Genomic DNA, 20,881 nt, shown 5'->3' on the forward strand with positions numbered 1-20,881 from the left:
TCCTTAAATGACTCTAGGACTGTTGTGTGTAGCAGGATTGGATGGCCAGTCAAGACATTCAACAATTAACTTGATTCCACTTAGACCTGTTATATGCTACCAGATACTATCACACTCAAATTCAAGCTCAATAGAGACAAGATTTTTGTCAATTGCAAGGAACACTCCCCCTCCTATGTCACCTAATCTGTCTATTCAACATACAGTCCAGGAATTAATACTACTCTGCAGACTTTAAGGAAAAATACAATAGAGCAAAGAAAACTTTTAATCGTATGAAGCAGTTTAGTAGTGAACCAATACCGCAGTCTGATAATATAAACAAAGCATTCTGTGAGCTGATTGACAAATACCATACAAATTCCCAAGAAGATGAACACAGGACCATTCAACATGTGACATGATTGTGAAACTGTGAAAAACTTTTAACAATGAGATAACTTTTATTGACCATCTAAGTCATGTCCTAGATCCACAGACCAAAACCACGTCTCAGATCACTCATTGTACAGAGTCTGAATTTGTGGAGATGGGTGAGTAGGAAGTATGCAAGGTGATATATATGTTAAAGTAAAAATTTTCATGCAGATGAGATGGCATGCCCAGTGCAGTTACTGGAATAATCATATGGCATTTATTGGCCAGGATATCCCCTTCAGAGTTCGGCTGCCACATTGTTGTTGTTGTTGTTGTTGTTGTGGTCTTCAGTCCTGAGACTGGTTTGATGTAGCTGTCCATGCTACTCTATCCCGTGCAAGCTTCTTCATCTCCCAGCACCTACTGCAGCCTACATCCTTCTGAATCTGCTTAGTGTATTCACCTCTTGGTCTCCCTCTACGATTATTACCCTCCACGCTGCCCTCCAGTACCAACCGATCCCTTCTTCTAGTCAAGTTGTGCCACAAACTCCTCCCCAATTCTATTCAATACCTCCTCATAAGTTATGTGATCTACCCATCTAATCTTCAACATTCTTCTGTAGCACCACATTTCGAAAGCTTCTATTCCCTTCTTGTCTAAACAATTTATCGTCCACGTTTCACTTCCATACATGGCTACACTCCATACAAATACTTTCAGAAACGACTTCCTGACACTGAAATCTATACTCGATGTTAACAAATTTCTCTTCTTCAGAAACACTTTCCTTGCCATTGCCAGTCTACATTTTATATCCTCTCTACTTAGACCATCATCAGTTATTTTGCTCCCCAAATAGCAAAACTCCTTTACTACTTTAAGTAGCTCATTTCCTAATCTAATACCCGACTTAATTAGACTACATTCCATTATCCTCATTTTGCTTTTGTCGATGTTCATCTTATATCCTCCTTTCAAGACACTGTCCATTCCGTTCAACTGCTCTTCCAAGTCCTTTGCTGTCTCTGACAGAATTACAGTGTCATCGGCGAACCTCAAAGTTTTTATTTCTTCTCCATGGATTCTAATACCTTCTCCTAATTTTTCTTTTGTTTCATTCACTGCTTGCTCAATATACAGATTGAATAACATCGGGGAGAGGCTACAACCCTGTCTCACTCCCTTCTCAACCACTGCTTCCCTTTCATGTCCCTCGACTCTTACAACTGCCATCTGGTTTCTGTACAAATTGTAAATAGCCTTTCGCTCCCTGTATTTTACCCCTGCCACCTTCAGAATTTGAAAGAGAGTATTCCAGTCAACATTGTCAAAAGATTTCTCTAAGTCTACAAATGCTAGAAACGTAGGTTTGCCTTTCCTTAATCTTCCTTCTAAGATAAGTCGTAAGGTCAGTATTGCCTCACGTGTTCCAACATTTCTACGGAACCCAAACTGATCTTCCCCGAGGTCGGCTTCTACCAGTTTTTCAATTCGTCTGTAAATAATTCGCGTTAGTATTTTGCAGCTGTGACTTATTAAACTGATAGTTCAGTAATTTTCACATCTGTCAACACTTGCTTTCTTTGGGATTGGAATTATTATATTCTTCTTTAAGTCTGAGGGAATTTCGCCTGTCTCATACATCTTGCTCACCAGATGGTAGAGTTTTGTCAGGACTGGCTCTCCCAAGGCTGTCAGTAGTTCTAATGGAATGTTGTCTACTCCGGGGGCCTTGTTTCGACTTAGGTCTTTCGGTGCTCTGTCAAACTCTTCACGCAGTATCATATCTCCCATTTCATCTTCATCTACCTCCTCTTCCATTTCCGTAATATTGTCCTCAAGAACATCGCCCTTGTATAGACCCTCTACATACTCCTTCCACCTTTCTGCTTTCCCTTCTTTGCTTAGAACTGGGTTTCCATCTGAGCTCTTGATATTCATGCAAGTCGTTCTCTTTTCTCTAAAGGTCTCTTTAATTTTCCTGTAGGCAGTATCTACCTTACCCCTTGTGAGATAAGCCTCTACATCCTTACATTTGTCCTCTAGCCATCCCTGCTTAGCCATTTTGCACTTCCTGTCGATCTCATTTTTGAGACGTTTGTATTCCTTTTAGCCTGCTTCACTTACTGCATTTTTGTATTTTCTCCTTTCATCAATTAAATTCAGTATCTCTTCGTTTACCCAAGGATTTCTACTAGCCCTCGTCATTTTACCTACTTGATCCTCTGCTGCCTTCACTATTTCATTCCTCAAATCTACCCATTCTTCTTCTACTGTATTTCTTTGCCCCATTCCTGTCAATTGCTCCCTTATGCTCTCCCTGAAACTCTGTACAACCTCTGGTTCTTTCAGTTTGTCCAGGTCCCATCTCCTTAAAATTTTTGCAGTTTATCCAGTTTTAATCTATAGTTCACTAGCAATAGATTGTGGTCAGAGTCCACATCTGCCCTGGAAATGTCTTAAAATTTGAAATCTGGTTCCTAAATCTCTGTCTTACCGTTATATAACCTATCTGAAACCTTCTAGTATCTCCAGGTTTCTTCCATGTATACAACATTCTTTTATGATTCTTGAACCAAGTGTTAGCTATGATTAAGTTATGCTCTGTGCAAAATTTTACCAGGCAGGTTCCTCTTTTATTTCTTAGCCCCAATCCATATTCACCTACTACGTTTCCTTCTCTTCCTTTTCCTACTGTCGAATTCCAGTCACCCATGACTGTTAAATTTTCGTCTCCCTTCACTACCTGAATAATTTCTTTTATCCCATCATACATTTCATCAATGTCTTCATCATCTGCAGAGCTAGTTGACATACAAACTTGTACTACTGTAGTAGGTGTGGGCTTAATGTCTACCTTGGCCACAATAATGTGTTCACTATGCTGTTTTTAGTAGCTTACCCGCACTCCTATTTTTTTATTCATTATTAAACCTAATCCTGCATTACCCCTATTTGATTTTGTTTTTATAACCTTGTATTCATCTGACCAAAAGTCTTGTTCCTGCCATATTGCAAGTCTTTTAGTTGATGCCAAGTGCAGTTACTAAAGTGTGCTTAAAAGGAATCTCAAAACCTCTTAACCACTTGATTAAATGTGAATGTGTAATGTGAATTAAAAATGACTTGTCCAACAACATCACAATTAATTATGCAAATGATTTGTGGAACATGAAAATAACTAATTAACTCCTACATAACAGACAATACAACAGGACACAGAACACGATAACATCACTACAGACTTAAATGAAAAATGATAAGTCACAGATAGCAGATGTCTTCAACAATTGTATCTTAAATACAGTGGGAAACAGGAACAAATAATAGAAACTACAGGTTGAAATTACAGCAGTGTAAAGAATAGGGCAGATTGCTACTCATTTTGTAAAGATGACACACTGAGTGCAGACAGGCACAGTGAAAGGACTGTTACACACGCTGCTATCAGCTAAAGCTATTGGTCAGAGTTGCCGATGGTGGTGGCAAAGTGTGTGTAAGGTGTGCTTGCTTGTTGAAATGTGTGTATATTTTCTTTGCTGAGGAAGGCTTTGGCCGATAGCTGCATGTGTGACAGTCTTTACAGAGTACCCCCTGCACTCAACGGGTCATCTTTATGGTGATTAGGAATCTATCCCTTACATTGTTGTAAACACAGGAACATACAGTTTAGGAGAAAAATCAAGGCTGTCTGCTGGAAAAGCAACTCACATAAAATACAGTTACGTGAATGCCTCACCAACCTCTCCTTTTGACATTAAGACAATTAATAGTCTCTCAAAACTAAAAGCTCATCTGGATTTGATGTACTAATTCTACATTACTAAGCCAGGACATTTTTCCCATAGGAATTGAAATATGCCATTGTTAAACATCTCTACAATAAAATACGAAATGGTTACAGGAGAAATGTCAATAACTACCAGCCATTCTCTCTACTGACATCACTTTCCAAAGTCTTTTAGAAGGTGATGCATTTTAGAATGGCATCCCACCCAAAAAACAGTAGAGTCTACAATGAGTAACTGTTTGGATCTCAGAAGTGTTGCCCAACTGAAACTGCCACTTACATGTTCACTAACAAAATTATATAAGCATCAAGTAACAAAATAGCACTGGGTGGTATATTATGTGACCTATTTAAGATATCTGACAGCATGGATCATAATATTCTCCTAAATAAACTGATGTTTTACAGGACTGATAGTATAGTGAATTGATGGATAATGTCGTATCTAACCAAAAGAATGCTGAGAAAGTTGCACGTGGTAATTCAGCCAATGCAAACAGAGGAGATTACTCTGAGGAGGGAAAAACTCATTTAAGGAGTTTCATAACACTATCTTACGTCCACTATTGTTTATCATTTATGTAATCAGGCTAGCATCTAATATACAATAAGCAGGGTCAGTCCTAGTACTGTAATCAATCCAAACATCCATATAATGTAAATGGATTGATAAAAAATCTACTCACCAAGCGGCAGCACGGGAACACACACACAAAAGGTTTTTAGTTATACAAGATTTTGGACCCACTGGCTTCTTCTGCTAGCAGAAGAATTGAAGGGAAAGGAAGAGGGGTAAAGGAAAAGGACTGAGGAGGCTTAGGGAAAGGGGTACAAATCAGAAAAGTTACACAGAACTCCACGTCACGGGAGACTTACCAGATGGGACGAGAAGGAAAGACTGATTGTTGGGGACAAGCGAAACAGTGGTTACGCCTTTTACATCGGCATGACTACCATCCCGTTATCAGTCAGGATGAATGGGCATAAGCAGAGGGTGTATACAGACCAAACAGTGGTTACGCCTTTTAAATAAGCATGACTACCACACAGTTGTCAATCAGGATGAATGGGCATAGGCAGAGGGTGTATACAGGCAACACACAATATACTGTTGCAGAGCATGCTGTGTAACATGACAGTCATGACCTCGGTGCTTGTTTCACTACACGTGCCATCTGGATTCTTCCCCCACACATCAGTTTCTCAGAAGTCCACAGATGGGAACTAGCACTACAACATGTTTTTTTGAAGCCGTATATTGAGAAAAGAACAAACTGAGCCTACAAACATGCCTTTCTCTGGAAAGAATTTTACTGGAAAGACGAAATGTTGTGAGATACAGTCACAGGAACAAATTACAATCACCATATTAAGCTGTGTAACATATATCATGCAAAGTGATTTTGCATCTAGACTGATTGTCACTTAATTCTTTTACACCATTAGATTTCATGATTCTGATGTGCTTGTTTAAGTAACTGTACAATATATAAAGATTTGAAAAATATGTAAACTTAATAAATGAGGGATGTTATTTTAATGATGATGCTAGGAGACAATACAAGTCACCCAACCTGACAATTTGAGAATAACAAATCTCATAATTTTGGAAATCTTGCTCATTCAATTAAACAGACTGTAATTCTTATAAAATATGGAATGATCATTTTGCAGACAAAGAAAACGATGAAACCCCCTAGTCAAACGAGATCTGCTGTTATTGGGTATGTAATCTTTCAGCAACTACTAACAAATTCGTGCTGAAATTGTGCTGGGACTGGACTTATTATACCCATTCAAATAGCTTATTGAATGGTAACCAATAGCACGTGGTGAGACTGCTGTTGATTGGTTTAAAAGAGAGGCAAAGGGACGAAATAATGAGGTCATCAGTCCCTTGTTCCTGATAAAACAATGCCAAAAGTGTGAGAATAAAACAGACAAGACATATAACACCAAACGGAAAGAAAGGAAAGACCACAAGAACGAAGGAAATGCAACGAACACTAAAAGAAACAAAAGAGGACAAGAAAACAACAGAGATGCAAAAAACAGTTAGAAGAGAGTAAAACACGGAAGAAGATTACGGTGGCTGGCCAACCACGAAAATAAAAAGGAAAAACCAGCTACACTGCAACACATTAAAACCTCCACCCTAGCACAAGGTGGAAGACACAGACGGACAAAGGACATATGCTAAAACTCAGGTCGAATGATAAAACCCACCCTCACGGATGAAATGTAAAACCAAATCAGTCGATGACGCATTGTCTGCTAAAGTCAATGATAACGAGTCCGGCAACCAAAGAAGGACAGAGCAGAAGAATATGGGCCACTGTCAACCGGGCGCCGCACCGACACTAAGGTGGATCTTCATGGCGCAGGAGGTAGCAGTGGGTCGCCCAGGCACGGCCAACGCGGAGCTGGCAGAGAACCAAGGAGTCCCTGCGAGAGGCCCTCATTGAGGACTTCCACACATTTGTGGTCCCCTTAATGGCTCGCAGTTTGTTGTGTGTACTGAGATTTTGCCATTCCGTCTCCCAAAGTTGAAAAATCTTGTGGCGTAATAACGAATGCACGTTAGTTATTAGGATTCCCATCTCCAGAAGTGGTTTCCGTGTAGCCTCTTTGGCCAGGCTGTCAGCAAGTTCATTTCCTGGGATTCTGACGTGAGCAAGGGTCCAGACGAACACCACTGAACAACTGGACCGGAGTGCTGTCCACCCACACTATACCGCACAAGGTTCTACAAACAATTCTTCAGTTCCCAGAATGAGCACATGCCCGCGAAAGGCAAAGGTCCCGTGTTCGAGTCTCGGTCGGGCACACAGTTTTAATCTGCCAGGAAGTTTCAATTCTTCATTAATTTAAGAAACCAGTAATGTAACAACCAGTACAGGGTGGCAGACAGTGAGGTGCTGCAGGTTAGACGAAGGAAAAGAGGGGGGAGGGTTGTGGAAAAGGAGAAAAATAAAAAGACTGGGTATGATGGTGGAATGAGGGCTGTGTAGTGCTGGGATGGGAACATGGAAGGGTTTGACGGGTGAAAAAAATCACTAACGAAGCTTGAGACCAGGAGGGTTACGGGAATGTAGGGGCTACTGCAGGGAAAGTTCCCCCCAGCGAAATTCAGAAAAGCTTGTGGTGGTGGGAAGGATCCATACAACACAGGCTGTGAAGCAGTCATTGAAATGAAGGATGTCATGTTTGCAGTGTGCTCAGCAACAGGGTAGTCCACTTGTTTCTTGGCCACAGTTTGTCAGTGACCATTCTTGCGGACAGATAGCTTGTTGATTGTCATGCCCACATATAATGCAACACAGTGGCTGCAGTTCAGCTTGTAGATCACGAACCACAGGCCTTTGATGGGACAGGTGATTTTTGTGACCTGACAGGAGTAGGTGGTGCTGGAAGGATGTATGGGACAGGTCTTGCATGTAGGTCTATTACAGGGGTGTGCGCAATGAGGTAAGGGGTTGAGAGCTGGGATTGTGTAGGGGTGGTCAAGTATCTTGTGTAGGTTTCCTTTGTGGCCGGACAGCAGCCTTTAGGGATGTTCATGTAAAGTGAGATGGCATCTATAGCGACGAGTAGGGCACTATGTGGTACATGGACAAGAACTGTGGAGAATCGATGGAGGAAATGGTTGGTATCATTTATATAATACGGTAGGGTCCAGGTAATAGGTTGAAGGTGTTGCTCGGTGAGAGCAGAGATTCTCTCAGTGCGGGCACAGTAATTGGCCACAATGGGGCATCCTGGGTGATTGGGTTTATGGACATTAGGAAGCATATAGAAGGTAGGAGTACGAGGAGTGGTAGGGGTGACCAGAGAGATGGACTCTGGGGAGAGGTTCTGGGATGGGCCTAAGGATTTGAGGAGTGACAGGAGATCCTGCTGGATTTCTGGAATGTTGTCACTGTGGTAAGGTTTGTAGGTGGAAGTATCTGTCAGCTGGTAGAGTCCTGCTACCAGGTAATCGTTGTGGTTCAAAACAACAATGGTCGAGCCTTTGTCTGCATGTAGAATTATAAGGTCAGGATCAGTTTTTAGATAGTGGACTGTGGTTCTTACTCTGGATGTAAGGTTAGTTTACATGTTGAGGGATTTGGAGAATGATTCTGAGGCAAAGTTTGAGGATAAGAAATTCTGAAAGATTAACAGGAGGTGATTTGGGGTACACTGGGGTGGGTCATAGTAGAATGGAGGAGTTAACTAAGTTAGGCAGGTTTCAACATTGGTCTTTGGTTGAGTCTGATTGGTAGTGTTGGTGGCCAAAATGTGTTTCCACTGTAGGGACCAGGAGAAGGAGAGAAGGTCTTTAATGAGTTCTACATGATTGAATTTGGGAGTGGGACAAAAGTGAGGCCTTTGGAAAGGACAAATATTTTTGTGGGGCCAAAGCTTCTGGAGGAAAAGTTCATGACTGTGTTATGGGTACGTTTAGGTTCTGGATTCTATGTAGTGGTGGGAAGAAGTTTTGGAGGGTGAGGTAAATGTAGTAAGTCTGTGAGACAAGGTTTGTCAGCTATGAGGCGACATGGGGTAGGTTTGGAGGTCATTGTAGAGGTGGTGGACAGTAGTACTCCAAGATGGGAGTATGAAGTGAGCAATGAGAACAGCTTTTTGAGGTGACGTGAATGTTGTTCTAGTTCCTGGGGGTGGGGGGTTCCAGGAATTCAGGATTGCATAGCAGGAGAATTTTGCAGATGGAAAGGAGGTACTGGAAGGAGGTTTGGTCTTGGTTGATGGTTTTGCAGGATTATGTTGGTGAGGTCTAACAATTGGAGGAATCTGAAGAGTTGGAGGTCATTGTGGAAGAAGGAGTGGAGGCCGGAGACTGGTGGTTTGATGGTAAGGTTATTTGGGAGGAATCCATGAGCTAAGCAACAACCTAGGAACAGCATGTGGGACTTGGTTCTGGCTAAGGATATGGGTACATGTCTGTACTGACACAAATGGAAGGAGCAAGGATCCACGGTGGTGGAAAAATGTGAAAAATTACATAAGTAACATAGAATTACATCCGAAAAAAATCGCAAAAATACACCACAATATGTGTGAAAAGTCACGAGAAGGATGAAACATATGCAACAGGTGGAAACAAGATGAAATCTGAGGAAGTCGATGAAAGCGAAAGGCAAAAACTCACTAAAGTTGGCGTGAAGTCACCTTCAACCTATTACCCAGAACGTACCCTCCTGTATAAAAGATACCAACCATCTTCTCTATTGACTATCCACAGTTCCTCTACCTTCACCACACAGTGTCCTGCTCATCACTATTGATGCCACCTTCCTTTACACTGACATCCCTAATGCCCGAGGACTTTACACTATTGAACAGTACCTTTCCCAACGCTCGACTGATTCCACACCAACAACCTAAACACCTCACCTGGTTCAGATACACTGATGACATCTTTGTGTTCTGGATCGAGGGTGAGGACACCCTACCCACATTCCTCCAGAATCTCAACAACTTCTCCCCCCTTTGCTTCACCTGGTCCTAATCAACCCAACACACCACCTTCCTAGAGGTTGACCTCCATCTCAAAATTGGCTATATCAGTATCTCCGCTTCGACAGCTGCCTCCCATTCCATACCAAGAAGCCCCTTCCATACAGATAGCCACCCACGGTCATCTCATCTGCAGTGATGAGCAGTACCTCGAAATATATACCAAGGGCCTCACTGAAGCCTTCACAGACCGTAATCATCCTCCCAACTATGCACCAAAAGAAATCCCCCATGCCTTATCTTTCTTGTCTCCCATCACCTCCCAAAATCCCACCATCTGGCCACAGAGGAGCATTCCCCTCGTAACTCGGTCCCACGTAGGAATGGAGCAACTGAATTACATTTTCTGCCAGGGTTTCAACCACATCTCGTCATGCCCTGAAATGAAAAATATCTTGCCCACTATCCTTTCCACTCCTCCCACAATGGTATTCCGCAGTCCACCGAACTTACTCAATATACTCGTTCACCCCTACACAACCCCTGCTCCCAACCCCTTAACTCATGGCTCATACCTCTGTGACAGACCTAGATGCAAGGCCTGTCCCATACATCCTCCCACCACCACCTACTCCACTTTGGTCACAAACATCACCCATCCAATCAAAGGCAGGGCTACCAGTGAAACCAGTCACGTAATCTACATGCTGAACTGCAACGACTGTGCTGAATTCTATGTGGGCATGACAACCAACAAGCTGTCTGTGCACATGAATGGGCACCGACAAACTGTGGCCAAGAAACAAGTGGATCACTCTGTTGCTGAACCAGGCCAAACATGACAAACTCCATTTCAATGACTTCTTCACAGTCTGTGCCCTATGGATCCTTCCCACCAATACCAGCTTTCCTGAACTGCATGGGTGGGAACTTTCCCTGCAATAAATACTACATCCCCATAACCCTCCTGGCCTCAACTCTCATTAGTCACTGTCCTCCTGTCCTCACCCATCCAGCCCTTTTCCTGTTCCCTCCCCTGCCCTCCACTAACCTGCATGATGTCACAGTCCACCACCGCTACCCTACTATCCCTCCTCCTCCCCACCCCAGCCTCCACCTTATCCCCACCCACTCGCCAGTACCATCATGCACTGATGCTGCTGCTAGCAGTGTGGTATTAGCTGTCTGAGACTGCAGTTGTGTGTGTGTGTGTGTGTGTGTGTGTGTGTGTGTGTGTGTGTGTGTGTGTGTGTGTGTGTGTGTGTCCACTATATGGTGAGTAGCTACTTCACTTTTCATAATATTGTTATATTCCATTGTTTGAATTTACAGTTAAACATATTTAAGATAATTTTTGCTGTACATTGGTCTCATCTTTATCAACTGTGTTCCATAATTCTTCATGTTTTGGCTAAAACAGTAAATTTCCAGTTGTTGTTGTAGTTGTTGTTGTTGTTCGCCATACCAATAAACTTCTGAAAACTGAACACTGACTGTCAACCCAAATCCCTCTTAGATACATTCCGCCAGTTCAGCAAGTATCTTGAATTTTTTTCAACAAACCATCACAATGAACGTATATGAAATACGGTAACTCAGAACGTATATGAAATACGGTAACTCATGAGAGTAAAACAACAACAATTTACGCTGCACGGATACTAGTGATAAATCATTATCAGTTTCTGAACAGACGGTACTTTATAAATGTGGAAACTTCACAGATCTCTTCCTGCAGCTGTAACCTATTGAACATCAACTGCGTTTTTTCCAACTAAGGTGCAGGGGAGCAGTAGCACAGCCATAGACAATATGTTTATTCATTTTTCATTACTAGATGGGCATTCTGTTAGTAAAATTGTGAATGGCCTTTCAGACCATGATACACAAATTTTAAAACTAAAAGGCTTTTGTACTCAAACCAATGTCATATTTAATTACAAACAACATAGAAAGTTAATTCAAGAGCAATAGAGTATTTTTTTAAACTTGTCAAGGAAGAAGAGTGGTAGGATCTTTATAGTGCCGATAACATAGATGATAAATACAATGCTTTCCTTAACACATTTCTCATGCTCTTTGAGAGTTGCTTTTCGTTAGAACATTCTAAACAGGATACTAGCATTAATGGGCAGCCCGGGTGGCTGACTAGTGGGATAGGGATATCATGTAGAATAAAGCGGGAATTATATCAAAATGTTAGAAGTAGTCACAATCACACTACAGTGGCCCATTACAAACAGTATTGTAAGGTGCTTAAAAATGTTATTAAGAAGGCAAAGAGTATGTGGTATGCAAATAGAATAGCTAATTCACAGCATAAAATTAAAACCATATGGTCAGTTGTGTAGGAAGTGTCTGGTCAGCAGCACAAGGTCGACAATATAAAGTAAGTTCGCAGTAATATTTCTGTTACTGATAAATCAGATATATGTAAGTATTTAACAATCATTTTCTGAGCATTGCTGGTGAATTAAATAAAAATTTAGTTTCTACAGGAAATCAAATAAATTTCTTCGCAAATGCCTCTCGGAGATTGACGTCTGAAATACTCCTCTGTGATACAGACAAGACGGAGATTGAGTCAATAATTAAATCACTGAAGATTAAGGACTCTCATGGCTATGATGGAGTGTCTAGCAGAATATTAAAGTACTGTGATGCACATGTTAGCCCTGTATTTAGCCATATTTGTAATTTTTCCTTTAGGAATGGTCAGTTTCCTGAGCGATTAAAGTACTCAATAGTAAAGCCGCTTTATAAAAAGGGTGAAAGAGATAATGTAGATAATTTTAGACCTATTTCTATGCCATCAGTGTTTGCAAAAGTTATTGAAAAGGCTATGTATGTAAGGATAATTGATCATTTTATATCACACGATTTGCTATCAAATGTACAGTTCGCCTTTAGAAGTCGTTTAACAACTGAAAATGCTATATTCTCTTTTCTCTGTGAGGTACTGGATGGGCTAAACAAAAAGTTTCGAATGCTTGGCGTATTTTTTTATTTAACTAAGGCATTTGATTGTGTTATCACAAAATATTGCTCCAGAAGTTGGACCATTATGGAATATGGGGAGTAGCTCACAATTGCCTCACCTCTTACTTTAGCAACAGGCAGCAAAAGGTCATTATTCACAATGTTGATAACAGCTGTGATGTGGGGTCTGAGTGGGATACTGTCAAGTGGGGGTTGCCCCAAGGATCAGTGTTGGGGCCACTCCTGTTCCTTATTTATATAAATGATATGCCCTCTAGTATTACAGGTAACTCTAAAATATTTCTGTTTGCTGATGACACTAGCATGGTAGTAAAAGATGTTGTGTGCAACATTGGCTCAGTTTCAAATAGTGCAGTACATGACCTCAGTTCATGGCTTGTAGAAAATAAACTAATGTTAAATCACAGTAAGGCTCGGTTTTTACAGTTTCTAACACACAATTCAACAAAATCTGACATTTTAATTTCACAGAATGGGCATATGATTAGTGAAACTTAACAGTTCAAATTTCTAGTTGTTCGGATTGATAGCAAGCTGTCTTGGAAATCCCACGTTCGGGATCTTGTTCAGAGATGTAATACTGCCATTTTTACTATTCGAAGGGTATCAGAAGTGAGAGATACTTCTACACGAAAATTAGTCTACTTTGCTTATTTTCATTCGCTTATGTCGTATGGTATTATATTTTGTGGTAACTCTTCCCATTCTACAAGGATATTTGTGGCTCAGAAACAGGCGGTTCAGGCAATAAGTGGTGTGAGTTCACGAACCTCTTGTCGAGGTCTGTTCACGAGTTTGGGTATTTTGACATTGGCCTATCAATATGTATATTCCTTATTGTCGTTTCTTGTTACCAATATTAGTTTATTCCCAAGAATAGGCAGCTTTCACTCTGTTAATACTCGGCAGAAATCAAACGTGCATTTGGATCAGGCTTCCTTAACTCTTGTGCAAAAAGGTGTGCAGTATACTGCTGCATCCATTTTCAATAAGTTGCCACTTGAATTCAAAAATCTTAGCAGTAATCCACTCGCTTTCAAATCGAAACTGAAGAGTTTCCTCATGGGTCACTCCTCCTATTCTGTCGACGAGTTCCTTGAAAAATTAAGCTGATTCTTATTGTATTGCTGATAGTGTTTACTTAACTTATGGACTGACTTTTTTCAGGTTCATGAACATTTATTTTTATCTGTAATTACTTTTATGTTGTAATTTCATGTACTGACACATTCCATGACCTTGGAGATTTGTTCCTCAATTTGGTCCTACGGAACTTGACGTGTAAATAAAAAATAAACTCCATTAATTCTTTTAAGAGGTTATACGTTGACTTAGTAATGAATTAAATTCACGTGCAACATATTGCTGGGAAGACAGATCCTCAAAATTGTTTATTCTATGACAATTACAATACAGATCAAAGATGACAAACAAAAAGACTCCTACTGTATGAGGTGTCAGCTACGACAAATGTAGTTTTCCCAACAATGTTGTATTGTGTTTCAAATGTAGTTCCTAATGTGGATGACTGCCCATCACATTACTGAAAAAAGTCAATCGGAACACTATAGTAATCATCTTCTACTTACAGATTTCCTATACCTAACATACTTACTTCAGGAAAGCATCCGAGTCAACATGATCCTTTACTTTTGACAGAATATCAATGTAATCACATAGTGAACCTCCACGCCAGACTAAAAAAATTTCTTTGCCTTGCGTTTTGCTCTGGACATTTGGATTTATCTGTTTCACAGCTAACACAGTCCTGGAATGGATAACATATTCTAATTATAATGAAGAAATTGCACAAGACATGGAGTGAATACACATCACACAGAGTTACCTCAGTGGAAACATAGCAACAAAGGTGCCTTAGACAGACAAATAAACAGGGGTAAGGGAAAGGAGACAAAGGAATATGTTATAAAATATTACAGGCACAAAAGAAGAAAGAGAGACAAGATTAGAAGAGTGGAAAGGAAACTGATTAGCAGAGCACAGATACGAGCAGAGATTCAAGCCACTGTACTGTGCCGAGTAGGAGGTATTGCAACTGCGTGGCCACAGTATCACACAGGCCATCTCAATGGAATTAACATCTGTGTGTTCCTCAGCAGGAAAGATTAACTAGAAGCAGGTCTTCACTCTGATATATTTCCTATGTAGGGCTACTTTTTTGCCAACTTTTTCCCAAATATTTTTTGTTGGTGGATGGAGTTACATTTTTAATTTAATTTTTTAATTTTGTAGCACTGAATTTTAGTGAATTAAAGATTCCTCAATCACAAATGTAAAATGTTTCTGAGCAAACTTAAAACCTTGTAAGTTCTAGTTGCAAGAAAAACACTATCACAAGTCGAAAATATTGACTATATGGGACAACATACCGAGAAGCCGTCCATATAGCATGGACCTTGCCCAGGTGGAGTAGCTTGACTGCCTCAGTGACACAAATAGTTGTACTGTAGGTACAACAACAAAAGGCAGTTACTGTGCAGAGGCCAACAAACATGGATTCGTAAGAGGGACAGCAGCATTTTCAAAGTTGCAGGAGTGACAATCTGGATGACTGACTGATCTGCCCCTATGTGAGTCAACATCTCTCCAGTTACCTCTGCAGATACTGAGGGGTCATTTTCTCGGGTTATTTGACAGGAGACTCAAGGCGTCTATAGAATATTCAAGATTGCATTTGACATTGTCATGTGCAACCAATAAACAAGTAAGGCACAATAACACCTAGGGTTTCAAGAAAAATTTTAATTTTTCTCTCAAGTACCAATGTCATTTTGTTTGCAACTTGAAAGTTACTTTAAAAATATTATACAACATGGTGTCAACACAAATATGTTCACTGACTGACCGAATAGTACAATCAAGTAAATAAATACGACTAATGTTAAGTTTTTCTGTACTGCATTTTACTGCTTATTTTATCAACTGATAAAGCCTTTTTACCCACCTATTTTAATGATTTATAATGCCTAAACTTCCTGCCTCTGGTTATGAAGTATTCTGTGATACTGCATCAGTGATATATCCAATTGAATAAAAACTCAATTAGTGACCGAAGGAATAATGAAGGGAGTGAACTAGATCAAACAAAGAAGAGTATAGAAATATTTAGACAAAATACTTATCATTTCAGGTGACAAGAAAAGGTAATTCAGAGTAAGATGGACAATAAGGTTTATCTGCTTTGTTTGTGTGTCAGATGAAGAGAATTCCAGAAAATTCTCTGGCAAGTTCTTCACCTTATTTGAAGATGAACTACTAACCTCTGCTTATGTGGCATTTGTGGGAATCCAATCTTAAGTGGAAGGCTTTTTTCCTAAGTGGCAGGATTACAGTTGTTTTAACTGGGGGTGCTGTCAGTTACAGATTTAATGAAGACAAATTTTTTGTGTACAGTATGCCACGGAAGATGGCCTGTCCTGCAGAGAACATGGATTTTTGCTATTTTGGCAGTCAGTACGCACTGGCCTTACTAATTCTTCATAGTGCACACAATAAATACATTTAAAACTTTGAAGTGAAGTATTAAAACGGATCTCACTCAAGTAAATAAAGACCAGCTGAACTGGACTTAAAAAAGACATTAAGATTCAGGCTAATGAACAGTGGTCTTTTTCTCTCCAGAAGTTCAGATCATCCAAAAGTTATTAACAAGTATAAACCAGTCGAAGTATACACAATTATGCAGGGTGATTCAAACTGTACACACTTTGTGGGTGTAATGTATGCATGAAAATAAAAGTAAAACATTAAATAAAGTTTTTTTCTGAAATTGCTTTATTTCAGAGTTATGAAGTATAATAGGGATCACAAGCACGACACACAATTAATTCTTCTCGGAAAGCAACAACATGAAGGGACCCGCAGTTCATTCAACTACATACATGTTCAATATGATGTCCACGTAGACAAAGACAGTGACGTGCTCGGCTTATTATTGTTCTTGGAATGTTGCAGGCTCCATTTATCTCATTTTCATAATTGCACAGCTATTTTCAATTAGTTGCTGTAGTCGTGTTGCATTCTCACTTGCAGCACCATACCAGGGTGTAAGACCCAGAGATCTGACGGGCCAAGCATCTGGCTCTGCATGACCTGTCCACTAAGCAACTTTTAGATATTCTCTTGTGTCCCAACTGAAATGTGGGCACCACTGACAAAGCAACATCAGTCAATATGCAGGCAAACACGACATGCCAAAAGCATGTACCGGTACTGACCTATGATGCAATGTCTACCATAAATGACATTATGCATCACAGCTCACAAATAAAGCAGTTTCAGACAAAACTTTATTTAACACTGTACTCTTATTTTGGTCTGTACATTACATCCACAAAGTGTGTACAGTTACTTTTAAATCACACTGAATACTAATATGGCAAAGATATAAAGAATGTTGGAAAATCGAAATATCTTCCTCCAGTAATAATTACAAATCAGTATCTACCAATCACAAATAATGGAAGGTGTTAAGGTACCATGCAATCAAGGTCTCACGAGAAAGACCTGTGCTGTCCATCCTTATCTTTGTCAATGTCTTCCTGTCCTCAATGTTGGTGTGGTTGTGGTCAACTTTAGGACAATTGTAGTACCATCTGCAGCCACTCTGACTGTACAATGTCACTGGATTTTGCACACATGACAGTCACGGAAGTGCAACACAATATTCTCATGTCAAAAATCACCTTGCAGCTGACAGTGAAATTTCCATTTCATTTTTCGTTGCCTAGCACCCTCCCAAGTTTTCCCCTGATTTCTTGATTCAATGTGTAGAACCTTTCACCTTACCTTGCTCTACTAGGCACAATAACATGTTATTAGTACTCATACAACAGAAGTAAACCCACAATAACTTCCTCTTAATGAATCTCCCAGAAGTCTAACAACTTCAGCATTACATCCAGATATCCCCATTTTCTCTCACATAAACAAGTAGTAGATTTACATAAATAAAAATGATCCGTTCCCCTTAAGATAAGCAACCAGTACAACATTTTCATTTTCTTCTTCTCCTTCTCCTTCTCCTCCTCCTCCTCCATGTCACCTTAGCCTGGAAGACTATATTCATCCTCTACCTTTCTCCCACAGTCATTACTGTTCCTGTCTTTCATTGGACATTCTCCTTTACTAAGGCCACTGTGGCAGTGTGCCCACTCAATCCACCACCACAGTGTTTCTATCCAGTGCCAGCGGAGACCACGCAAAGCAAGCGCACCACCATCGCCTGCAGCCAGCATCCTGGACAGCAAATACAAACACATTGGGCCGCTGCCAGTGTGGACTCACCCACTCGCATCTTCTACACTGTATGCAAATGTTCTTGAGTCAGACCAGCTCCATGATGGTTCTCAGTGCAGAACTCTGTATTTGGACAGTTAATAGTTGTGTTAATGTTCCTCTAACCTTGTCATTATTTGGTGTCTAGTTAACCAGCCGACTTAATTTTTGTGTATTAGCGGTTGTCAACAAGGAGTGTAGATGCAGCAGTTTTGGGACAAAGAAGTTCAATCTGCATGATTTTCATGAATGAAATGGATCCAGTGTTGGTTCAATTCCTTCAACAGCAGCAACAGCATGAACAACAACAACAACAACAACAGGAGTTACACTTTTTTTGTCCGTTCCAAGAAGGAAAGAAAGACTGGGATAAATACATGAGATGTCCACAGTATCATTTTGCTGCATCTCATGTGGAGGATCCAACACTGCAAATTTTCTTGTCATGGATTGTGTCTGAAACATTTCATTTGCTTTGAAAACTCTACCCCATCGAAAGACCCATCAGCATTGTCATTTTCTGAAATGTGTGACTTGCTCAGTGCTTATCATCTTAAGCAAACCCACATGGCGGTTGCCTCTATGAAGTTCCACTGGCAGCAAAACAAACCTTGTCTGTCTTATTACACATGGGTGGCCTGCATCCATGGGCTAAGTAGGAAGTGTAACTTCATGTGTGTTCACTGGCAACACACCTATACCGATTCCCAGATTTATGACATCGTCGTTCGTTGTGTCCCAAACGGAGAGGTCTGCGGAGAGGCATTGGATTTCGAAGTTCCAACAGTTGAGGAGGTTTCAGCTAACACTAGGGCTTTCGAAGTCTGACCAGTCTGAGGATATTACAGACATTGCATCAGTGCATTCGTTGGCACAACTTCGGTGGCATTCCCCAACATCCTCAATTTGATCCTCTAATTCATTTGGGTGTCAATGGGACATTGCTGCTTTCCTCCGCAACAGTTTCTCATCGTATTCTGACCATTTCCGTTTACACTCAAAGCGCTGCTGCCCGCACGTGTGCTATTTGCTGTAAACGAGGCCACGGTGCCATGATCTGTCACAGCTCACTCTGCAGCTAGGCCTCAGATGCGGACGTGGAGTTTCCGGAAGTGCACAGTGTTACACCAGTCCATTGTCGTGATCTCAATGTCCCCCCCTAACACAATTTACATTATGCTGTTCTGTTTCCAGGTTGACACCAGATCCTTTGTCCCCCTCATGAACCTGGAAACATATCACTGTCTGCGTCGACGAACTCTCTCCTCCACAAATCACCATTTCATCAATTATGAAAACCAGCGCATTTCTCCTTGAAGAGGGTTCGCGACTGAAATCAAGTATCAACTCGTCATGAGGGCAATCACATTTCTGGCAGTACATGTGATGTAGGGGAACATTTCTGGTATCAATGCACTCACTATCTTTGGGTTTCACTTTCAAGATATGGTACATCTAGTTTCCAACTCTATTCCATTCCAGGAACTGGACAGTCTCTGCCGTCAGTTTGGTTCTCTGTTCTCACCAGGTTTGGGGGTTGGCAGAGGATTTTGCATCGCCCTCAAACTGACGGCCGTACCTAAATTTTGTTGTGCTCAGCCTCTCCCTTTTGCCCCGAGATCAGGATTGGAGGAACACTACAGTTTGCAGGGCCTGGGTATCACTGAACTGGTCACCTAAGGCCAACAGGCTATGCTAACGGTTGTCATTTGCACACCCTCTAGGGCACTTCATTTGTGTCAAATTTTCAATCTACCATTAAAGCTCAGCTGTTAGTGGACTCTTATTCCATTCTGGAGACTGACAAAATCTTCATGAAACTGGCAGGTGGCACACGTTTTTCAAAACTTTGTCTGGATTTTGCTCTCCAACTAGTTATGGTTATCAACACCCAATTCCGGTTATACTGATACACGCTGTATAAAAATACAATTAATTCGGCAAGAGAGAGAGGTATGATGACAGCATCCTAATTAGCAGCACATGTCGATTGGTAAAGTTCTTTTTCTTTTACACAAACACCATGTAGGGCATGATGATAGGTACTACTTTCAGTCTTCTGCAACTCCGAGAAATAATAAGCCTTGAAAACTCTGTTCCTATTAATGATAATTACCTCTTCTCTCTTGTAGTATGGCAATTTTGATGACGATGCTGAAATGGTTCATGAGGCCCATAGAAGGAAACAGGTGTACTTTGAGCTCACTAAAATACAAAACTTGTCTTCCAGGAGCTATCTATTTTTATTTGTTACACATATATAGAACAAACATACGTCCATACACCACAGTGGACGAAAACAGAAGAGCTACATTACAAGCATTAAAAGAAGAGAAGCGTTGTTAAAAATCTGAAGGTATATCATTTTTAGTTTTTCTGCCACCCTCTCAAATTAAAGTAATGCAGCATAACATCAGTTAATATACCTTTGGCACATTCAACTGGCACTATATGAACTAATACATCTCATTTGTCTATAGAGAACTCCAAGCATTTTTGGAAAACGACAGTTACTATTCCAAATTCTTGCTCAATATGGCAGATGTCATTCATCGCTTAAACAACTTGTGGAAGGAAGGTGTTCCTTTTGTTTGGTCTGTGGACGGCGGCAAGAATTCACCCACATCAAGTCATTGCTAATGTCTTCTAGTCCAGTCAAATGGTGCTCAAAAAGGTCAAATAGTAGAGAGTTTTGGAGAAGTTATTTTTGACAAGTTTTCTATGTTTTTGAAGGTGCTGAATCCAAATTTCTGGAGTCCCGCCAAAATTTCAGGCCGGAAGCATGTCAAAAACGGAAAAAACTCAAAATAATTGAAAACAATGCAATTTTCAGCAAAGTTGACAAGTTATAAAAGTAAAGAGGTTAAAGTAGCCCAGAAAATACATTTTTAACTATGTAGAGCTTTTTTAAGTAAGCTTCATTTCAAAGCTGAGTGAATGGGCCATCTCAGGACCTAGCTCTCCCCCCTCCTA

At 40.6% G+C, this 20,881-nt stretch overlaps 1 protein-coding gene across 3 annotated transcripts in view; it reads right to left on the reverse strand.

The window, feature by feature from the left end:
* Window positions 1-20,881, reverse strand: part of LOC124612645 (protein nessun dorma-like) — a 232,980-nt gene that overhangs the window by 49,805 nt on the left and 162,294 nt on the right. For all 3 annotated transcript variants that reach the window (XM_047140948.1, XM_047140947.1, XM_047140949.1), the window contains one exon: window positions 14,226-14,378. In XM_047140948.1, the coding sequence (XP_046996904.1) occupies window positions 14,226-14,378 (153 nt within the window). The remainder of the gene's footprint in view (window positions 1-14,225; window positions 14,379-20,881) is intronic.

The sequence above is a fragment of the Schistocerca americana genome, chromosome 4 (genome assembly GCF_021461395.2).
Source record: "Schistocerca americana isolate TAMUIC-IGC-003095 chromosome 4, iqSchAmer2.1, whole genome shotgun sequence".
NCBI classification, from domain to species: Eukaryota; Metazoa; Arthropoda; class Insecta; order Orthoptera; family Acrididae; genus Schistocerca; species Schistocerca americana.